At 33.7% G+C, this 19469-nt stretch overlaps 1 protein-coding gene across 2 annotated transcripts in view; it reads right to left on the bottom strand.

Moving 5' to 3' along the window:
• LOC123504990 (calmodulin-binding transcription activator 1-like) overlaps positions 1-19469 on the bottom strand; it is a 697746-nt gene that overhangs the window by 9240 nt on the left and 669037 nt on the right. For both annotated transcript variants that reach the window (XM_045255981.1, XM_045255980.1), the window contains 9 exons: positions 16920-17020; positions 16347-16403; positions 15051-15181; positions 14642-14790; positions 13819-14000; positions 12994-13139; positions 12504-12667; positions 12247-12321; positions 1337-1569 (listed from right to left, as the gene is read on the bottom strand). In XM_045255981.1, the coding sequence (XP_045111916.1) occupies positions 1337-1569; positions 12247-12321; positions 12504-12667; positions 12994-13139; positions 13819-14000; positions 14642-14790; positions 15051-15181; positions 16347-16403; positions 16920-17020 (1238 nt within the window). The remainder of the gene's footprint in view (positions 1-1336; positions 1570-12246; positions 12322-12503; positions 12668-12993; positions 13140-13818; positions 14001-14641; positions 14791-15050; positions 15182-16346; positions 16404-16919; positions 17021-19469) is intronic.

Raw genomic sequence — 19469 nt, 5'->3', positions numbered from 1 at the left:
AAACATTGTTAATGCATGATAGCAATTCAGCAATTCATCAATTTGAAAATAAAAAAAAAATAAACTAACAGCTCCTGAAATACATAATGGTCTTGATACGACAGTACAACTCATGACTGAGCACTACATATACAATTTCTTGTAGCTCAGTCCATGGGAATTAGGAAGGAATAGTGTTATGATTGGTCCCTTTTCTCCATACCAATCAGGAGGGAAAAATGTGTTGTATGTATAAAGGTTAGTGTGTTGGAAGATAGTTAACTGACTAATCTTTTAGAAATAAACTAATCCCCTCATGTGCTATCCCCAATACACATACTCAAGAGATCTTCGTATCTATTGATCTTACTAGGCTAGTATAATTATAATCTCTATACATTTTTCAACAATAAGAACTAGTTTTACTAGGAATTTTTGGACAGAAGTTTTTAATGTTAAACTAAACAAAGAGTGTTAATGCTAAATTCATGTCTCATATACACTCAACCCTCTGCTATCATGCCTTGCATTATTGCATTTTACTGTTATTGTGTGTCCATCAATCAAAAACTTCCAGCTATGATGTCACATGATAGGTGAGTTTCTCTATGTACTACTTTAACTGAGAAATAGTTCTTCACATATTTCCCCAATCTACCCATCCACCTTAGCTCCTAATCATCCACAATGAGGTACCACATTTGATGGCACACAGGTTGCACCTTTATTCAGTACTTTTACCTACCATAACTGCATACATCATTGTTTTATTGCTGGTATTATCACTTTAAAAATTAATTATCTTAAAAATGAAACAAATCTAACATGTGAAGCATATTATAAATATGAGCTGATTGCCACTGACTCAATGCCATCCAGCAGTGAAAAATACCATCAAGTCCATAATCATAACAAAACACATCACACCATCACCGTTATGGGCAGCTATACAATCTCCTGCAAACTACAAGTGAGAGATTATGTCATGGAACACCACCTACAAAAAAAATAGTAAGCAACAGCAAGATGCATATTATTCATATTGTTGTTATGATTTCTCTTACTATGTTATCATTAATGATTCTTAATTAGGTAAGTTTTTTTTTTATAATGTATTATTTCTTTATTTTTATACTATTATATGGTATAAAAACTTTGCAAAAAGTGACAAAAAATGACAGCTTCGAGATTCTAGTGTCAATTTCAATCATTACCATGGTTCACACTTCAGATATCGCGCAGTGATAGATGAATCAATTACACATGACAGTAGAGGGTTGAATGTAATATATAGTGCAGAGCAGAAATACATTTAATATACCTAACTGATAAAAGGTTTTTTAAAAACTCCACTTACTGGTCAGGTGCATGGGCTGTGCTCGAGAGTAAAGGGTCTGTGTCGCGGTGGGAGTGCTCCGATGAGGGGCCCGCCCGTGCTGGAGGGAGCTGGTGGAGAAGAGGTGGGAGGGGTTGCTGAATTGCGACCCCCCCCACCACTGCTCCCCCCACTGCTGGTCCCTGGCACCCCTGACCCACCACCTGGCACCCCTGGCCCACCTTCTCTCTTTCGGCCGCTTGCGCTCGCTCTCTCTGTAACCTGGAGTGCCAAGAGTTGGGTAATATGCAAACATATTTTCAACAGTCCTTACTGCCATCTTCATCTCAATGGAATGGAATACATAAAGGTTGACATCAATGTTTTATGACTCTACTGTAGCAACACTCTAGAGGTATAAACAATTACATCAATAAGATCACTGACATGAAGTAAATGTACTTTGATGAGGTTTGTTAACAGGCACATTAATCTTGCAGTGCAAACATTAATTCAGTGCAATAATATCTAATAGCAATACTTGTATTTTATACATTACTTTCACATAAAATTACATTTACAGTTACATGAAGGAACACTTATTTATAGCACTGTTACTCAAGAAAATGAGGAAAAGCTAATGTCATACAGATAATAATGTGTACAGACTAAATAGGGAAAAGTTAAGGTGAAAAATTAGCACCAAACTAAAAAAAAAAGGTTAATGTAAAAAAATCTAACTTGTAAATTATACAGGGACAGTAGAGTTGCATTACACTACATGCCCCACAAACTGGACCACCACTCCCTCCTCCTTGTATTTAGAATCTTCCTTACAAGAATAACTATTATATTCAATACTTTTGCTTTTCTACTCAAAATTCCTTTAGAATGAATTTAGAAACAATTTCTAGTTCTTTAGATTAAGACTTGCTGAGCACTTGAGAGAAGATGGATTGGTGGTTTCCAAAAACACAACACAACACAACACAGCAAACACATAAAAATGTAAATAATACTTCCTGTGACTTTGAGCTTGACTCAGACCAACTCACCGTTTTTTCCGTTAGTAACTCCCATATGCTGCTACGGAAAAGAGACGAGAACAAGTAAATATAGATTGGACAGCGATTGTTGCACCACACCAGTACAACAACCACAGGACAACAGCACTATCAGGCATGCAATAAAATTCAAGTCTAAATTTACTGCTTCTTCATCAACCAACAACATTCATTAATTGTCTTCTGTTTGGAGGTATTAATGTCTGAACAAATATTATTAAGAAAAATGTCTACTTAGTTTTAAGGAAGCAGTAAACATGACTCTTAAAGCTTAGTAATTCTTGCATTAGAAAGGCACAGTCATTTTTTTTTTTTTTCATAAATTCAAGCATTAGAAAACATCTGTAAATGGTGTTATGTTTTCAGGGATATTTGACAATCTGTTGAAAGCAGTGAAAATGTTTTGCAGAGAATCACAGATCAAATTATTATGAAGCAAAGTCTATGCACCATTGAGAATAATCAGAACAGGAAAAAAGCAATTCCTTAGTTTATATAAATACTTGAATTTGTTAAAGAAAATACCTGCAAAATTTGATGACATGCATTATTTGAAAGCATAATGTTAGGTTAATGGTGTTGCCTACAATATCTGTGCACTGACACAGCAGTTTTAACAAAAGTTCAATATCAAATTATATATATATGTAAATGTACTACTATATATATATATATATATATATATATATATATATATATATATATATATATATATATATATATATATATATATATATATATATATATATATATATATATATATATATATATAAGGAACAACACAGGGATACCTGCAGGACCTTCAATTTCTCCATTTTTAACGAACATTATGCCTCTCCATGGAAAGCATCTTCAGGATCTACAATTAATATAAAAACTAAATACACAAATATTAAATCTTACACTGACATTAGAAACAATTAAAAGGATAAATATTAGGAATAAAAAAATAAAAAAATGCACAAAGGCATTGTAAATAAATATAAAAATTACTGCACAAAGACAATGTAAATAAATACAAAAATTACACTAACAAAACAAACAAAAAAAAGCAGAGCAAAAGGATCATATTCAGAGAGCAACCTGTGTGTATTCACTATGAGGTGGAGTGGAAAGACTGGCAATACAAATGGAAGCAAAGTAAGAAAACTATCTGGTTGGGTGTGTTTAATGGAAAGTGCTTCTAATGTTTGATATGCATTGGAGTTGCCTCTCTGTAAAATTTTGAAGTCAGTTGCATCAAAAGGGTGATCATTGTTATGTGAATGTGCTCCGACTGCAGAAAAAGAGGGATTAGTTAATTGTCTTCCAGTTCTAACAGAGAAACCTTTATGCTCAGCTATCCTATGTGCTAGGTTTCTGCGAGTTTTGCCATTAAACACATCCAACCAGAGTTAAATCATCAACTTGCCTCGACTAAGCTCCATACCTTACAATAAGCTTTGGAGCATTGTTTCACTTCCTCCTTCTAATCCTCCAACTTAATTTGCTTCCATCTGTATTGCCAGTCCTTCCACTCCACCTCATAGTGCACACACACAGGTTAGTCTCTGAATATGATCTTTTTGTCCTGCTTTTTTATGCTTGTTTTCTTGGTGTAATATTTATATTTATTTACAGTCTTTGTGCATTAATGGCTGTACTTTTTTTTCCCCTTTCTAATTTTTATCCTTTTAATTGTTTCTAATGTCAGTGTAAGACTTACTTTTATAATTGCGTATTTAGTTTTTATATTCATTGTAGATCATGAAGATGCCTTCTATGGAAAGGCAAAATGTTGATTATAAATGAAGAGAAATTGAATGTCTTGCTGGTATCTGCTGTATTCCTTATCTACATATTTAACTATCAATATATATATATATATATATATATATATATATATATATATATATATATATATATATATATATATATATATATATATATATATATACACAGTTGCATCTCGGGTTACAAATTTGATTTGTTCCATAATATACCTCATATCTTGAAAACCTTATATCTCAACAAAACAAATTTCCCCATCTAAAATAATGGAAATCCAATCAATCTGCTCCACAATAAAAAATATCAATATAATATATGTGTGTGTGGACACTGAGAGAGTAATTCATCATGCAGCAGTGAGAATCATATTGGTTAACCACAGCGTTGCTCGTAACCTGAGCTTGTAAGGCGAGACGCTTGTATCCTGAGATGCCAATATATATATATATATATATATATATATATATATATATATATATATATATATATATATATATATATATATATATATATATATATATATATAATTTTGGTGTATTGTGTATTTTAAAAATTACATATGAATTTTTCACATTAATTATGAAAAACAGGTGATGTTTTTATCTACTGATATTTAAACTTTCCATGATAAAATTCAGTACATGTACTATTTTGCATATCAAAAACATCTACCATTGTGGACTCTCTGTTCTCTTGTTTAGTAACATTATCCTTATTATATTAATACAATTTTGCATTTCTTTGCCAAAAGATATGATGACTTTATTAATCATGTACACAAGTGACAAGTGAAATTTAAAATTGCATAATTATGATGTTCTAAAATTAAGTATAAAACTGCAAAGTTATGGATGTCAAGTCTAAATTCACAAGAAATTGGAATGATTCAATTTGTTCTTAATGTTATTGTAGTTTGTCATGTTTGCTTTTAATCACATGATAATATAAGTGCACAGCATATCAATATCATTAAAGTGGTTGGAAGCTGGCTACATGTAAGTTATAAATCAGACAGCTTAAACGACATTAGTCCAACATAATGTTTGTGAAGTACTCAACTGTCTGGATGGTACACATTATTTCTTCAGTGCCTCTCAAATGATGTTGGAATTAAAATGTTTGCTTTACTACACATGTAGCTTACTAAATGCAGCACATTATCAGAAATTCAAATGATGTTTATAAAATCTCCTAAGCTATACTTTATAGTATACAACTGCCAAAGTTGTTAATTTTTACAACTCTGTAAGGAAGATTTAATAGATATAATTTAGCTGTATTTCTATTTTTGTCTTGATGAAAACTTTATGAGAATTGGTTCTCTTTTCTTTAGAAGCCATGAGCCTAAAATGTGAGGGATTACCTGAGTGAATATGTACATATGCAAGCTGATGCATTTACTACTTCCCAAAACAACATAACAGATGCCGTTTATTTGTGGCCTTCCTATCTCCAATCTATGAATACTTGACTGATATGAACATGACAAAAGTATTGTCATATAATTCTTAATATGGCACGGCAACTCATAATTGTATAATGTAATTCTATAATCAATAACTTATTTTACTTACAAAAAAGATCATTCCTTCTGCAGGTATCAGCCTATTTGGGTTATATATTGAGTTTTGTTAATGCATGTGAATGCTTAAATTGCTCAACTTGTAATACAGGGTAAGAAATTTTTGTATTTAGTATTTTATAAACTAATGTCATGAATTATGTACAGAGGTCTACACACACACACACACACACACACACACACACACACACACACACACACACACACACACACACACACAAAAAAAAAAAAAAAAAAAAAAAAAAAAATGGGAGATGGAATTCAATGTGGACAAAAGCCATGTCATGGAAATGGGAAAAAGTGAAAGACGACCAGTGGGAATCTATAAGATGGGAGATGGAGTAGAACTAGAAAAAGTAAAAAAGGAAAAGGACTTGGGAGTGACAATGGAAGAAAATAATCAACCGGTTAGCCATATTGATAGAATTTTCAGAGAGACGTATAATTTGCTAAGGAATATTGGAGTAGCATTTCACTATATGGACAAGGAAATGATGAAGAAATTGATAAGTACTAAAATAAGACCTAGATTGGAATATGCAGGAGTTGTGTGGACTCCCCATAAAAGAAACACATAAGAAAATTAGAGACTACAAAAATGGCTACAAGAATGGTTCCAGAATTTAAAGGGATGGCATATGAGGAGAGACTAAAGGCAATGGATCTACCAACCTTGGAGCAGAGAAGAGAGAGAGGATCTGATACAAGTTTATAAATTGATTAACGGAATGGATGAAGTGGATAATGAGAAACTGATCCTGAGAGAAGAATATGACTTTAGAAGCACAAGATCGCATAGTAAGAAACTAAGGAAGGGACGATGTCTGAGAGATGTTAAAAATTTAGTTTCCGCAAAGATGTGTTGAGACTTGGAACAGTTTGAGTGAGGAAGTGGTATCAGCAAAGAGTGTACATAGTTTTAAAGAAAAATTGGATAAGTGTAGATATGGAGACGGGACCACACGAGCATAAAGCCCAGGCCCTGTAAAACTACAACTAGGTAAATACAACTAGGTAAATACACACACACACACACACACACACACACACACACACACACACACACACACACACACACACACACACATATACACACACACACACTAAAAGCTGATTAAAATCCATCATGATTTATAAGTAAAGGTGAGGAAAGAACAAATTCTCATTACCCCACAGTTATTTGAGGATCACTTATATAAGCATACTTGGATTGTTCTATACCAAGTTTGACACCAGAATGAATTATCCTTGAATCAAAACACCCATTGGGTTTTCTGTGGATTTACCAGCCATAAAGAATGTTCAGGTTATATCTCATATCAATTTTCAAGTTATTTTTACAGTTGTCTCTTCATAGAGAGCAACTTTCTTACACTATATACTGCCTTACTCCCTTATATAACATTCTCTGCACTCTGTTTATTTATAGCCATTTATGATGACTCAAGACTTACATACCTCACAAACAATTTAGCTTATGCTTATATTTTTTTCCCACCCTCTCTACAACTGAAACTGTATTCATTCTTTTTAGTTTTCTTGATCAGCAAAACATATCCAACACTTATTTCTTCTTCCCATTTCCTTATATATTGTTATATGTATGCATTACTTCATAAATGTTCTTTAATCATCTCATTACCATTATAATCAATAACAACCTCTTCTCTTGTATTCTAAGCATCTATCCAATACAATGCAGTTATTATCATTACATCATCATACAGCCTTCTTTGCAATGTATTCAAGAACACTTTAATGTAAACTTTGTTTTGATGCCAATGAAAATATGGAATAGAATAGGAGATGAAAGATGAAAACATGAAAGGAATAGAGATAGCTAACATTGTGTGTTTTCACTGTTAATTTGATTGAGATGATCAAACAGACCTACAATACCATTTTTTGGTAATAATAATCTGCATCATGATAATTTTTTTGCAAAGAAATAGCACCACATACATGAACATATTACACTAGCAGTAAGCATGTCCCATTAAATGGTATATCTTTCAGAGGTGCAATAATATAACCAACCAACTGAATTAAAGGCAAGGGAAGGTGATAATCATAAAAGGTTCATGCATGGGCATTTCCAATGAACATAGCTAAGGATATTTTAGAAAGGAATGTTAAGCTCTGAAAATCCTGTTTTATCTCTGAAAATCCTGTTTTATCTGTTTGACAACAGCCTTTAACACAAACATGCTTTTAGATGGGGACTTTACCTAAAACATAAAACAAAGATGATGAACTATCCCCATGAAAATGTCAACATCTACCACTCATTGCCTACTAAATTTGCCTCAAGTTCTTTTAAAGAAATACTACCTGCAATTCACTCTGAGACAATAGTCTCACCTTTCCTTCCTCCCCTCATTACTACTGAATTTAAATGCTGGGATAGTATATATCAATTGTTGAAAATACAAACAACATAGATCAATTTCCTTGGTTTCCTGTGGTTAAAATAATTGCAATTCATATTTATATCTATGCTTTCAGGCACTCATCTGCATACTTATGAAACAGTTTTATAGCTAAACCATCAAGGATACTATTCCTAATTACTGACTGATCATTTGTAGAGAGATACTGTTCTACTGAGCCATAACTTGTGAGTGAGTATCATGTATTGAGGTGTATCTATGTAAATGCCCTTTGAAAAACAATTTATGAAAGTTGACTGGATGTAGTGATATGCAAATTATGCACTTTGTATTTTCAGGAGCTGCACTGCTGTTGTTCTGGTCCTTGACTTATACCCTTAAGTTATTTTCTGCAACATGAACAAGAGCTAAGGAAACAAACTCAAATGATTTCCATGGGGTCTGGTATTCAAACCCAGAACATAAATATGGATATGTGTGTCTACCAAACCATCTCCCTATGTCAGTGGTTCTTAAACTTTCTTAGGCAGCCTTAATTATGTGTCAATTTATCTATTAAGCTATCTCTACCTTACAGATGTTTTAGGTAAATAAGCTTTGGTATAAAGCTTATGTGATGCTCAAATTAACTAGTAAACACCATAGGTTCCTTTTTTTCTTTAGTTACAATTTTTGTTGCCCTTAACTGGTTCCCCCTTCTACATAAAATAAAACTGCCCTACACCACATGAAACATTTCTTTCACTTCATTATTTATCTTGTACTGTTATGGTTATGAATTAACAATTCTCAATTAATTCTTGTTACACTGGTACTTTTCTATTTACTAACTATACATCATAATTATTAATTTATGATACATAACCTAACCTAGGCTATATATATATATATATATATATATATATATATATATATATATATATATATATATATATATATATATATATATATATATATATATATCAAACCCTCACTATATCAGACATTTATAAGTTGGATATTGGCTATTTCAGATGCTGCAAACCAAGCACTCATGCTTTCATCCCCACCATGCATACCCTGAGCACGGTGGTGAATCAGTCTGCACAGTGCCACCAATTGATCACAATTAGTCATTTGCACGACCCTCACTGCTCACTTGCCTTATTTGTGTTTTGTACCTTGAGATGATGAATAGTACATATTATATGTATACAGTGGAGACTCAATATTCCAAAGTCTTAATAGTTAAAGTTTTCAATACTCGAATGCAAAAGTTTGATTTAATACTTGAAAAATACCTGGTAGATGAACATCCACACACATGGTTGCAAACAAAGGCTCCTTGGCCCTCTCCCTTCCCCACTCCTTCAGTTGTCCTGCTCTGGTCATCAGAATAACATCTGCGTTCTGTCTGTAGTTTTTCATTTAGAAACTTACAATAGTACCAAAGGTTTATTAGTGGTGAAAATATCTAGGAATTGAACGGCCGTACACATGGTTGTAAACAAAGCTCTGGCCTCTTCCTTCCCACTGCCACCACTGTCCCATTCTGATACTAGTAATATTGATAATACTGAAACAAAATACTGGTATTCCAGGTTACCAGATCCCTAGTCCCACAGTCATGAGAGAAACAACATTCTTCTGCCTTTTGTCTGTAGTTTTTCATTTAGAAACTTGTAATGGCACCAAAGAGGTTTATTAATGGTGAAAATAATGAATCTAGTGAGAGTGCAAGTGTTGAGTGAGCCACAGTCCTCCACTAGTGGGTTCATAGTAATCACACCAGAAGAAGTTACCAGAAACTCTCACCTGGTAGGCCACCCCCTGTAAGGTACAGTGCCACAGAGGGGAGAATGGACATGCAAAGTGGGAGCAGCCAAACTCTGCAGGCATGCCAGCCCCTTTACATTTTAATTACAAGTGAGTATTACTGTAATGTATAGACTGAGTTGTGTGCCTTATGCAGCAAGTGGTAGTGCAATCTGTCATGGGTAACATTGGTCACATTTATTCAAATTTGAGCAACAAAAGACGAAGTGTGTAATATAGAGCTCTCTTAAAGGCATCCACATACTTCAAAGCAACAACACTGTCAGGTAATGAGTTCCAAACATTAACACACCTCAAATTGAAGAAACATTTATAGTATTGAAGACAAGAGTGCAAGTGAGCCAGTTTGAACCTATGTTCCTGAGTGACAACAACTGGGACCAACATAAATAAGTCCTCAGGATGGATACAAGACTTATGGTGAAATATTGCGCAACAAATCATATCAGCTCAAAGTAAACATCCTTAAACAGAATATAAATCCAGAGCAGCAAGTTGATCACTGTAAGACAACTCAGACATCCCCTCAATCTGCTTCGATCATCTCCTTTGAACTGACTCGAGAAGACAAAGGTCCGATATATAACCAGTATTTCAAAGAGGAGAGCCGAACTTAGGTAAAGGTCAGATATGAGATTTATAAAAGGTCAACATAAAGTTGGGGATCTACACAGAGTAGCTTTGAGGAGATTTAAAGAGACTGCAGCAGCCTTGTTGACTATGGACCTGATGTGCTGATGGAAATGAAGACAATTATCAGTTATGATGCCCTGGTCCTTGTGGGCTTCAGCAAATTATAAATCAGATGAGTGCATATTATAAGACTCTAGGGGACCCATATAATTCCAGGCTACTGAGCCACACTGAAACCTAAGAACTACACATTTATCCTGATTCATCTCAAGACCTCAAGAACTGGATATTGCACAAATGGTGTCTATGTCTTTCTGGCAGCTAGATACATCCGTTGTCATGTTAGAACAGGAATCATGCCTAATATTTAAATAAAGCTTCATCTGCAAAAAATTTACTGTTCATGGATGGTGACTCGTCCTCTGACGACCTCCCTCCTTCTCCCTACCCTTCTCCCCTTCTCTTTTACGTTATCCATCACCAGCCTTCACTTACAGTATGTACAAATCAAAATTATAAAAGAAAATTACATTGAAATTTTTGTAAATTTAAGGTTTTGCTAAGATAAGAATGAATTACCTTATTTATAGGTATCGATGGTCAAACTTTTTGATACTCGAACAGCCATTTGGAACAAATCAAGTTCAAATATTAAGTCTCCACTATAATATAATAGGCTCCATATAGCAACCAATTTCTTTACATATATCGGATGCTAACCGTTATATGAGATGGGCAGCCGGATTGGAATTTTCAGATTTTTTAATATTTCGACAAGGGGTTCCTCTCAATTGATCCAATATAGTGAGGGTTCACTGTATATATATATATATATATATATATATATATATATATATATATATATATATATATATATATATATATATATATATATATATATATATATATATATATATATATATATATATATATATATATATATATATATATATATATATATATATATATATATATATATATATATATATATATATATATATATATATATATATATATATATATATATATTGAACTGAGCACTTGTTTTAAAGTCTAAGCATGCATGTGATATTGCTAAGTATTTAATAATTCTCAAAATTTCAGTAAAAAAAAAATCATTGTAAACTGAACACCAATAGTAAGATCTTTAGTAACTTAAAACACTTAAATATTTTTAAAATTTTCAAAATTTATGGAAACACGAATTTCAACTCATAATTCATGACTATAGTAGGAGTTAGGTTTGTATTCTATATTCCATTTTAATGCAAAGGCAAGATAGTCATGGCTGCCTAACCCCGCTTGCACTATGGCGATCGGTGGAGTCTAACTGGTAATATCCTATGTATGTTGAGTCTGCTCAAGGGGTTTGATCCCCATTTACCCCTTCACTCATGGCTTTAGGTCAACTTATCATTTTCAACAAACTAATATTTGTACTCTCAGTTGAAGGAAGAATCTAAGGGCAAGATGTACTACAGTAAAGACATGTACAACTACATCATTACACTGCCATCTACCACAGACCTGAAAAGCTACAGCTCCCACACTAATGTTTGAAAAGCAATGTGCAGCAAACCCATTATTCCTAAAGCTTCTCTTAAAAGCTAGCATATGCATCAATTTGAGGAAATAACAAAGCAAGCCAATAACACACACACCTCCATTATGTATAAAGAAAACTTTGTCATCACTTACTTTTGCTTTGTCTGCCTCATAAATTGTTGAATCTTGCGGGCTGCCTGGTGTTGTCGGCGCTGGGAATAGGTTCGCCTGGGGGAATGACACTTCATTAATTAAACACAATTACTTCATATTTGTCTACTGTCTCTTTTTTTCATGTACAGGATTTCATTGAAACAAAAATTTGTAATAAAAACTTCAGAAATTCTCTCATGTCAAAAAATGAAAGTATGGCATTTCTGTATTTAAAAACAAATACACAACTAACTCACTTCAATGTAGGGATGGGAGTAGTTTCCCGTGACCCTCTCAGAGTAAAGTTAACATTTGTATGGGTCCCCTCCAAACTTTTCTTGAAGCGTTTATGCTCACAATAAGAGCGAAACTGATTTTGGATTAAAGTAGCAGCTCTACTCATTTGTCTGAAGTAAACATACTGAAAAGTAAAATTTGAAAAACAAGAGTTAACACTTTAACATTATATATAGTTGGCAGCTTACCATAAAAACTAGTTTTCAAACTAAAGAATGTTGCCTGCTTCATATAAAACTCTGTCAGAAGGTATAGAAGTTCCCCTTTATTATTCATATTTCTAAATAGGTAGCAATGTGTATAAGAAAGAAATTAAGAAAATATCAAGTGTCTAGTAAACTAAAGTACTCTGAAGCTGACACTACAGTTTCTTCCAAAAATTATACTGTACCTCCCTATATATATATATAAAAAAAAAAAAAAAAAAAAAAAAAAAAAAAAAAATGGTACCTGTTTATAGCGTCTATAGTAATTCTGAATGACAATGGCTGCTTGTCTTTCCTTATCCTGTTCTTGGAGGCGTTTCCGGCCCTTGTACAGTCTGTATGCCTTCTGTATGGTTTTGGCAGCCTCATAAAGCTCTCGCTGCTCCCGATCTGAAATTAACAAATCTAAATAAGTCAGCATTAATAAAAGTACAACAATAAACATTTGGTTAATTCTAAAAAATTCAAGCAGAACTACACAATTTAAGAAAAGCAGTCCTAAACATCCATCAGGTTTTGGAATGTCTTCACATGTTTTGTGCAGCAAACAACTAAACAATGAACAGAGAGGGAGAGGTGAATACTTTACCCAGAATTTTTTATTACTTCAATATGAAATATAAAGTAAACACACAAATTCAAATTATCTTTTAGATATTCTATTATGAGAGTTAGAATACTGTGATGATTACCATCTCCTTTTCAATCAAAGAGAAAGTCAATATTATTACTTACTTGTACAACAAAGATATATATGTTTAGATAGTCTGTTATTGTGGTGCCCATTGCAAAAATTTTCTTGATTCTACTCACATGAAATGACTAGACAGTTCATAGAAAAAACTACACCATATACTCCAGTAATAGCAGTCTCTTTAAAGGTGTAAGTAATCATTTCAATATAATTAATTATTTATTTCTTTATAATACCAACAATAACTTCATATTCATTGGCAAAAGGCTAAATTTTGTTTGTGAAGCACACTAACATGAACCAACATGAAAAAATTTTCATACTACCCTTCAATACTACAAGTATCTAATTTAAAGAGTAAGGATGCTCACTGACCTGACAAAGTTAAATTGGAGAAGTCTCGAGAAAAATCTCTGGTGGAGGCTTGAAAAAACTCTGAGAAGTCAGCTGTAGTGGGTGGAGGTGAAGGGCTCTCCAGGGTGAAAGAGGCAGGGGAAGGGAGACAGCTGGAGGAGGCAGGACTCATGGAGGAGCTTGGAGTACCAACATCAATATATCTGCAAACATCAAGTTCCCTTTATACATTAGAAGGAAAGAAAATACTATTACTACTACTAATAATAAATTAATTAATAAATTGATTTATAAATAAACATTAATCGTATATTCCTATTCCTCCCTTGATTTACTATTTTATTTTTATAAACCTGTGTCTACACACAAATAAATTTATGAAAACCTACTAACTAACATCCTCAGGATTTATTTTACATTTCCACTCTACTCATCATCCAGCACTACCTGTGTTGTTAGCTTATTTCTTCATCTCCAAACCTTTCAACCTGAAACTTTTCTATTCCAATTTTTAAAAATTTCTTTATAAATTTGCAATTTGTCAATAATTTTCATAAATGTAGAATTTCACAACTACCACGTTTGACACATATGACTTCAGTTACTTATCTTGTCAGTCCTTTTTTTTTTTTTTTTTTTCCATTTTATACTCATTTTCTAGCTATAAATTTGTTTAATAGAAATAAATCTTTCTGCACAGACATCCACCAATCACTTGTCATCTTCAATTTGTGTGAGAGGTCCCACTTCACTAAATGCACTACTGTGAATCTAGTCACAAACTAACAATAGATGGGATGTAATAACTATCCATACTTATATATTTCTGAATGTACATCCTCACCTATATGATGTAATATCTGATAGCTCAAAGTTGAACTCGGGTGTGGTATCTGGAGGTTCATCCAGAATTACTTCCATGTCCAGGTCTGATGAAGGTGGATCAGCTGATACTGGGCTGGACTCGAGCTGCATCAGTTCTTCTCCATCACTCTGTAATAACAAACACACCAAAATTTTCTTTGTTGTGAAAAATAGTAATATCAACAAATAATTGAGATCATCATATGGAACATGTGATTTCATGTGGTCACCACACATGCATAGGGTTTCATTTTGTCCATTACTACTCATCCCTAAATTACTAGACTGTTTCAATTTCACAAAATCTAACATCATTTTATGGTAACATAGTAGTTCAATTTTTCATCTTGTATACACCTTAAATGAAAAAGAAAGGGCAAAGAAAATACCTTAATTCGCTCAGGAAGTGCAGCTATGATCTGCTCAGCAAGAGTGAGAACACGACTATCATCTGGGGCAGCCAGGCCAGCCATCTCTGAGCTGAGCGATTCTCGTCGGCTTGCATAGCTACTGTCCACACCTGTTGACAATATGCTGCCATTGTTTCATACTAAACTATAAATTTTAAAGCATAATGCCTATCATGCTACATAAATTTTGTCAACATTTCTGATTTAATTCAGTAAGGTGATGAAAAGTGAAAAATAAACATAATGTAATATACAAAGATTCTATACATGGTACTCTTGCCAAGATCCACGAAGTGCATCTATTTAGTCACAAACCACTAGTACATGTGGTTAACAAGAGCATGCTGTGTGACTCGCCCACAAAATTACAAATACATGACCTTGATCCTGTGTGTTCCTTTTACAAAAGAACAAAATCTTAAGAAAGGAAGCCTTGATAAGAAGGAATGACAAATCTGCTGCTACTGATATTAGGTATTTCTAAATTACCTCAGAGGTTTTAAGGTTCTAGAAGTGGCTGGGCTTTAGAAACTTGGAAAAAATCATTGTGTCTGGCTATTGTTGTTTAATATAAGAAATATGAAGCTTTGGAAAAGAACAAAACTGTAAGGATCAGTGACATGAACCTACTCTAGGGTTTAAAAAGAAACTGGTACATGATAATGATAAATGGCAGAAAGTTCTTTCTTGAATCTGTAAACTAATATTCCCTCCTTAAATGCTATGAGGTGATGTTCTTCATTATATAGTATTGGAATTTGGAAAAAACATGTACATATGCAACTTAAAAGTTGATAAAACAGAAACAAATGAACAACTCTTACTCTGCTACATACACATAGTTCAGAACTACTGATGCAATGCAAGTAACCACAAATCAATAGCTTTCATTTCAACCAAATGGTTTTATTTAATTTCAACAATTCCATATCAATTCAGTATTTTTACAAGATAAAACTATTTACCTTGTATTAAACATAAGTGCAGACAAGTTCAAGTCACCTTATGACCATACTTACACTTTTCTTTGCCTTAAAGTTATGGGAGTTCCTTGCCCACACTCTGAGAATGCTTATGAATGTGATCGTGAATGCTACTACGTACATGCACATGCTTATCTTGGTTAGAACATTTAATGGGATTTATCAGCTTGGTATAAAGATACATAAGTATTGAAGGTCCCTTGAAGAAAAAATGCAACAGCTGCAAAACTATAATCAATACAATAAACCTCTGTAAATAACACAAATAACTGCCATTTAATGCACAGCTCACCTCTGAGGGATGAATGTTCCTCCTCCTCTCCCTCCGCCTGTAACTGGCAGCTTCCACCTGCAGTAACCAATCATGCCAAAAAGGTTACCTTTGTAATGCTCCTAAACATTTTTAGAAAAATGAATTCTGGCATCATTTCCCTTACCTATTGTATACTGAGTTGAAAAATTCACTTTCCTTATGTATGTTGATTACTCTAAAGTATTGAAAAGTTCCTATAAAGGATACTAAGTGATGAAACAATACTGAAAAATATCTGAAACAAGCAATGGAGGATATTGAGAGTAAGTGCAAAACATGCAAGAAACAGTCATTATAATTAAAATGTGTTTTGTAAAATATGAACATGCCTAGGATAAAAACATAAATAAATAAACAAATAAATAAAATGTCAATATAGAAAAAGAATTAAAGTAACATTCTGAGATACTACATTGTAAGACTCTCAGGAAGAAGGGAAACTGGAACTTGATAATGCTCATTCAATTTGGCAAACCCCAAACCAGCCGATGAATGGTAACATGAGAGTAAGAATGAGTGTTCAACTTGTGTAAATTTGCTGATTGATCTGACCTGGTGTAAACTGGAAGGGCATAGGAGAGTCCACAATATCTTCTCCATGGTTGTCCAGGGTAAGAGAGGGTGTTGACACCTGGGGGCTGGAACCATCACCTCTGAAAGTACCAGAAAATAAAAATTTTCATCTTAATCATTAGTACAGTTATGTTAATTGAAAAATAGATTCAACCTTCATTTATCTAAACCTTATTTATCTGGATTTTGGTCCAGATAACAACATAATAATTTGAGTCCGGATGGCCAACAAATGAATTCAAACAACGCGCACCTTGTGCACTTCCAGAAATGGCCAATAGATGGCGGCATCACTGCAGCAGGTGGTTGTAAACAAGTCCGGCTGAAACTGGTGAACACTGTGCACTGTCCGGTACTAGTGAGCAAGTTTGTGCATTTTTCAGTACCTTAAAACTTTTAATTATGTCTTAAAGATGTTATGTATAAGTGAGTGGCCCTAGCTGTGGCTCAAAAGCTGGAATTGATAAGAAAATTAGAGAGAGTTGTGAGTGTTTGTGAGGAGTATAGTAAGGCCAGGCAAACTGTGTCAGACATTACTAAACCAAAAAATAAGCTGGTAAAATATTCTGCCAAACACTGTGTGAATGCATCATCAAATAAAAGTGGTAAAGGAGCACCAGGGAAAAATATATGGAGTGGAAAAGATGCTGCATTAGATGGCACTGTTATGAAGAGCAGCAGCTAGAATTTCAGGAGGAACAATGGGTAGCTGTGGCAATTCCACAATCGACATGGACTTTTTTAATGCTACTATACAGAGTGAAGCTGGCGATGTGGACACAGCTAGCATTGCATGACGCATCTGCATTTTTGCTGTTCCTCAAATGTCTAAGTAGACAAACAATCATATTTGGCAAACAAAGGACCCATTTGTGTTCTGTACTTTTTCATCATGTAGACCAGTGCCTGCACCATTTAGTCCTGAAAGACAAGGGTCAAGTGTATATGTGATGCAGACTTGTTTAACAACCAACTATGTACAATGCTTAAAGTAAATCAAAGAGAGAGAGAGAAAAAAAAAAAAATAGTACATACAATGCTTAAAGTAAATCAGAGAAAAAAAAGGTAATGGAAAAAAAAATAATAAAAAAAATAAAAAGTGAAAATCACAAGGAGACAAATTTAATATTTATCTTCAAAATGTGGCCAATGACCACATTGATGAAAACAGAATGTGACCATCTTGCTCAGTAGACATGAAATCCAGTGATTTTAATTTCTCAGGGAGCTTTTGCAGCAAGAGATAAAAATGGTTTGCAACAAATTCCTGCCTTAATTTTTTTTTTTCATCATATGGAAAAGAAGTGCATGACATGGGGCACTTTACTTAACATCTATATAAACAAAAGCAGCATACATCACATACAATGAAAAATTCAGTCTAATCTCTAACAATCTCTTGAAACTTCACAGCTATAAAGACCATACAAACTTTTATATAACCTGATCATTATTACAGTTTACTTCTTTTCTTTTCGTTTACTGTGTCACATCCATTTCATAGTGTGTGTGTGTGTATTTACCAAGTTGTATTGTACAGGGTTCGAGTGGGGTTCATAATGTCCTGTCTCCATTTATCCAATTTTTCTTTAGTTATACACATTACGTACTGTAACTTCACTCATTGCATCCCACTTTTCCACCGTTCTATGTGGAAAACTGTATTTTCCAATATCCTTTACAGACTGCCTCATCCAAATCTTCTTTACGTGTCCTCTTATCTTTCCACATTCTGTCACCAGCACCAGGTCTTCCTGTTTATTTTTTGAATGCCTTTTACTATTTCATACACTGTTCTTAGGTCTCCTCATTCTCTTCCATCTTGTAAGGTTGGCAGTCCCATTCCCTTTAGTTAGGTCCTTTAGTTCCGGCACCATCTTTGTAGCTATCTTCTGGATCTATTCTAATCTTTTTATATCTTTTTTAGACCTTGGTGACCACACCACTGCTGCATATTCCAGCTTAGGATGTATCATGCTCGTTATATCTTTTTCGAGCTCAGTGACCACACCACTGCTACATATTTCAGCTTAGGACGTATCATGCTCATGATAATTTTTTTTCATCATATCTTTATCCATGAATTGAAATGCCACTCTAATATTAGTCAACGTTTTATATGCTAATCCAAATATATTACTTATGTGTTTTTCAGGCTTCAGATTTTCCTGTATAGTCACTCCCAGATCTTTTTCCTCAATAGTCTTCATCATTTGTTCCTCTCCCATTAGATAGTTCTATACTGGTCTTATCTTACTCCTTCCTAGTTCCATTACGTGACATTTCTTGGCATTGAACTCTAATATCCACTTCTTACTCGACACGTAGATTTTCCTTATACTCGTATCTTCCTGCAGCAGCAAACAGTTCTCTTGGGTTTTGATTACTATTAGCAATTTTGCATCATCAGCAAACAAATTAATATAACTGTTTATCCCATTTTGTATGGAACATAATGGGGGCTAACACTGACACTTGTGGCACTCCATTTGTTACTTTAGCCTGAGAGAGAGATGAGTATGTATGTAT

The sequence above is a fragment of the Portunus trituberculatus genome, chromosome 17 (genome assembly GCF_017591435.1).
Source record: "Portunus trituberculatus isolate SZX2019 chromosome 17, ASM1759143v1, whole genome shotgun sequence".
NCBI classification, from domain to species: domain Eukaryota; kingdom Metazoa; phylum Arthropoda; class Malacostraca; order Decapoda; family Portunidae; genus Portunus; species Portunus trituberculatus.
This window is presented reverse-complemented; position numbering and strand designations above follow the sequence as displayed.